This window comes from Atta colombica, unplaced genomic scaffold, assembly GCF_001594045.1.
Source record: "Atta colombica isolate Treedump-2 unplaced genomic scaffold, Acol1.0 scaffold111, whole genome shotgun sequence".
NCBI lineage: Eukaryota > Metazoa > Arthropoda > Insecta > Hymenoptera > Formicidae > Atta > Atta colombica.
This window is the reverse complement of record NW_017259197.1, coordinates 581,367-585,620: the sequence shown is the minus strand read 5'-3', so window position 1 is coordinate 585,620 and position 4,254 is coordinate 581,367. Positions and strand designations below refer to the sequence as shown.

Genomic DNA, 4,254 nt, shown 5'->3' with positions numbered 1-4,254 from the left:
ATATATGTAGTAACGAGAAGATTTCTTCTTTTCACAGATTCTTTTTCATATCTTTTTTAACCAGTTTCTCAGGGACATAATATGTTAATTATTTTTATTATCTTTAGAAAAATAGGAAAAAATTTTTTAACACCAAATTTAATATCACTATTATTTATTCTTTCATCAAATAAAAATTAGAAGACAAAATTCTAATTTGAAGGCTCTAAGAGAATGACTTTTGATTCCCTTAAATTTTATTCTCTAAAAATTGAACGTACATCTTAACATACAAGCAATACAGGTTTTCTAAATCTTTTTGATTGCAATATTTATTATTCGCATATACACATGTAATCTTGTTTTTTTATTTGTAGAAAGTTAGCAGTAGAATAAGCACTCAACAATTCAGAAAACAGCTTGACGGGAATTCTGTCCTAGTTACGTGTCAGTTGACCATACTTAACGTAATGGATGAGGACGCGGGAGAATATGAGTGTATCATTAGGTCGATTCATGATATCAAGAAAATAACGAAGAATATCACGATACACGGTTAGTTTATTGTTAATTTATTATCAGATACATATAACTGAAGAACTTATATTTGTAGTGAAACTATACACACACACACACACACACACACACACACACACTCGCGCGCGCACACACGCACGCACGCATGCATGCACGCACACACATATGTATACATGCAATAAATCTTAATTGGCTGATTATATGCAAGTATTATAAAACAGGTATATATATTTTTTTAAAATCATGCAATGCGCCATTACAATATAAAATTAGTGCAAATTTTGTGTAAGATAAGTGGTCCAACAATAAACCATGTAAATTTCAGAGGCTTATATCTCTTTCAATTATTGAATTGAAGATTTGAGTTTTGGCATAGTTTATAAATTTAGTTATATTGTAAACAATAACTTTTATTTTTTAAATTTAGTCACAATTTCGATTATTTAAAAAATCAGGAAATGATTCATTACAAGGAGTGTACATAACAAACCATGCGATTTTTAATAATAAATAAAAAACTATGTTTTATACTGCGAATTGTTGAGATTATTTTAGTTTTGCTATATTTTTGAAATATTTATTTTTATAAAATAGATAATTATAAGATGGTGGGGGAATAAGGATTTACAAGGCCAACCATTGCGTTTTTCTTTTGATTTGAGAAAATGCGTCAAATGAGTATATTTTTATTGAGATTTTAGGTGGGAGGGGGGGGGTATTCTAAATAATTATTACAATGAATTATTATTTTGAAGATTATTATAAAAAAGGTTATGTGGTATACGATATATATGATTGTTCACTATCAAAATGATTCATTGTAAACTACCTAATCTTTTCTACGATAATCTCCTAAATAATTGGTGTAAAATAATATAACAGAAAAAATTGCTTACAGAATAATAAAGCTAAATGTGCACACAAAATTATTGCACAATGAAAAAAATGATAGACATAATAAAATAAAAACATAACAATAAAAAATACATAAAACTTATAAAAAAAACTTACTTTGTAACCCAAAATTCTTAAAATATAACATTACATAGCCGTCATTGACGCGATCTGTCAGTCAACTGGAGAGCCGAGGAAGAGTTCAAATGCGAGTCACTGTATGATAGCAGCACAATCTGAAAACGTCGCATTTATAATATCGCAATGATTCATAGTGTATGATGCAGTGCATTAATTCGTTGGGTCATATAATAATAATAATTACCTGTCTTATCGACGTTTAGTTTTTTACTCAAATACTATTAACTTTATAAAAAAATTGCAAAAGACAAAAATCATTTATTTTCTTCTCATAGAATTCTAAGAATTTTTTTAGAATTTTTTATGAACTTTTTACTGCATTTTCTTATTTTCGATAAGTCGGGTTGCTCCTATGACCTAACGAATTAATGTACTACTAATGTACTACTAATACTGTATGTTCTACAACTGTACTACTAATTTATTGTTGGACTACCTACCTTACATTTTTTGTGTGTAAAACGAATCATATATTTTTATTTCAGACCCTCAAATGAAATATATCCATCTTATCCCTCAACATACCGATAAATATTATCAAGCAGAAAATGGCAACTATGTTCAGTGGGTCGTATATGTCGATGGATGGCCGAAACCCCATTTAGAGTGGTAAAGGTTTACAAAGTATTATAAGAAAATCTATTTTTTTAAATTAGAAAATTATATTAATGTGTTCATGCGAATAAATTAATCAATTACGTGTAATTAAGATATTCTCTTATATTATCCGTTACTTGTAATAAATATATTAAATATGTACTTTATTTATTGTAGGTTCAAACCTAATTCTGAGGAAATTATAGAGAGCCCAAAATATTTCGTGAATACAAGTGCAACAGCTACTATTTTGAAAATAATGTCGTTAAGTGTCATGGACTCAGGAAATTATACACTTGAAGCAAAAAATGATTACATGATCGAAAAATTGAACTTTACATTAAATGTCATAGGTATCGAAATTATCTTGTAACGTTAACTAAAGAAGATTGTAATAAATACACTGTAAATATAATAATGTACAACTATTTGTTTATAACTTTAGTCATATTGCATTACTATTAATTTCAGCTAAGCCGGTTTCTATATTGACGCGCATTGATCCTTATTATCCACCAAATGAAAGTACAGAATTTCATTGTGAAGTAATATCAAATCCGTTTCCGAACATAACATGGAGTTTTCTGAAATGTCCTAATTATCCATCACTTGAGAATTCAACAACTATATATCCGACGGTAAATGCAATTTTAACTTGATTTTATTAAGTACGTCTCTATCTTTATCTTTATAACAGGAAAATTCTATGAATTTTATAGGACATGACGCAAAGCGCAGCTTATAGCTCTAGTTATAGATTCGAATCGATATTAAAAATGCCCATCGAAATATCCGGAAAAATAACATGTAAAGCTTGCAATGTTCTTGCCTGTGATTCTGTGACTGACAACATTCTTGTTTCAGGTAAAAATATTTTAAGAATATTTAAGGATACTTTTTTATCTAACTGCTATAATTTGAAATCATATTTGTAATCATATTAACATCATTTGATATACTTCGGATATGTGTCAATTAATAAGTTAAATTTTGTAAATAAGAGGATTTATTTATTCTAATTGTAAATTTCAAAAAACAGACAAGACAGATCAATGAATACTCAGTGATTGATTATTAAATATAATCGATTTTTACCTTTAGTTCTTTATTGAATGTAGAAACCAATCGTAATAAAGTATTAATGACATCATTGATTTGCATGTAAAAAACAAATATAATAATCTTTCTTTAAATTTCAATTAGATGGATTAGGCGCATTTGGTATTATTGGACCAAAAGAGCCTGTAACAAAAGGTGATGACATAGAATTGATATGTGCCGCTTCCGTTTACAATTATACAAATGAGTTTACATGGACCATATTAGTAAATGAAACTGAAGAACTACTTATGGAAACAGGTAATTATTTTAAAAGAATCGAAATAAATTAAAAAATGGAAGTACTTATAAATATCGAAAATAATATAAATCTTTTTTGAGAAAAATAAATTCTGAAAATGTTAATGCTTTTACAAAAAATGATAGGTAAAAATATAATTTATATATTATGCGTATGATAATTTAATATTTATAATTACACTTAAAATTTATAATTTTTGTAATAGTAATTATTAGTTTCTTCAATTAAGTTAAGTAATAATAATATCTTATTAATAATTTAATAATTAATAATATCTCATTTTTATATTATACATGTATATTATTTTTATATTATATATGATGATAAAATATTTTTTATAAATGTTAACAAAAATACATACACCCGCACACGCACGCCCGCGTACGCACATATACATAGATGATATAACGCAAATATCTTTATAATAAGTTATATCTTTGTTATTTTTAGAAAGATTACACATTGTGCAACATAAAACTCCATTTACTTATCGATCAACGTTGAAACTCTATCGTGTTCAAGAATCAGATGCCCAAAATTATTTCTGTACTGGAAAAATCATGAATACAATGTATTATGAAGGCCCAGATACCCTTTCTGATTATGCAAACTATAAATTAATTATTCACGGTACATCAATATAATTATTCAATTTATAGTTATGCATGTGTTTAATAATTATTTATACATATATTTGATTTTAATTCATAATTAATATTTTATAAATACACTTCTTTCAAAGAAGT

At 26.7% G+C, this 4,254-nt stretch overlaps 1 protein-coding gene across 2 annotated transcripts in view; it reads left to right on the top strand.

The window, feature by feature from the left end:
* Positions 1 to 4,254, top strand: part of LOC108693956 (vascular endothelial growth factor receptor 1) — a 15,731-nt gene that overhangs the window by 6,625 nt on the left and 4,852 nt on the right. For both annotated transcript variants that reach the window (XM_018203195.1, XM_018203194.1), the window contains exons 7-13: positions 357 to 534; positions 2,037 to 2,160; positions 2,326 to 2,501; positions 2,620 to 2,786; positions 2,868 to 3,012; positions 3,352 to 3,507; positions 3,959 to 4,138. In XM_018203195.1, coding sequence (XP_018058684.1) covers positions 357 to 534; positions 2,037 to 2,160; positions 2,326 to 2,501; positions 2,620 to 2,786; positions 2,868 to 3,012; positions 3,352 to 3,507; positions 3,959 to 4,138 — 1,126 coding nt within the window. The remainder of the gene's footprint in view (positions 1 to 356; positions 535 to 2,036; positions 2,161 to 2,325; positions 2,502 to 2,619; positions 2,787 to 2,867; positions 3,013 to 3,351; positions 3,508 to 3,958; positions 4,139 to 4,254) is intronic.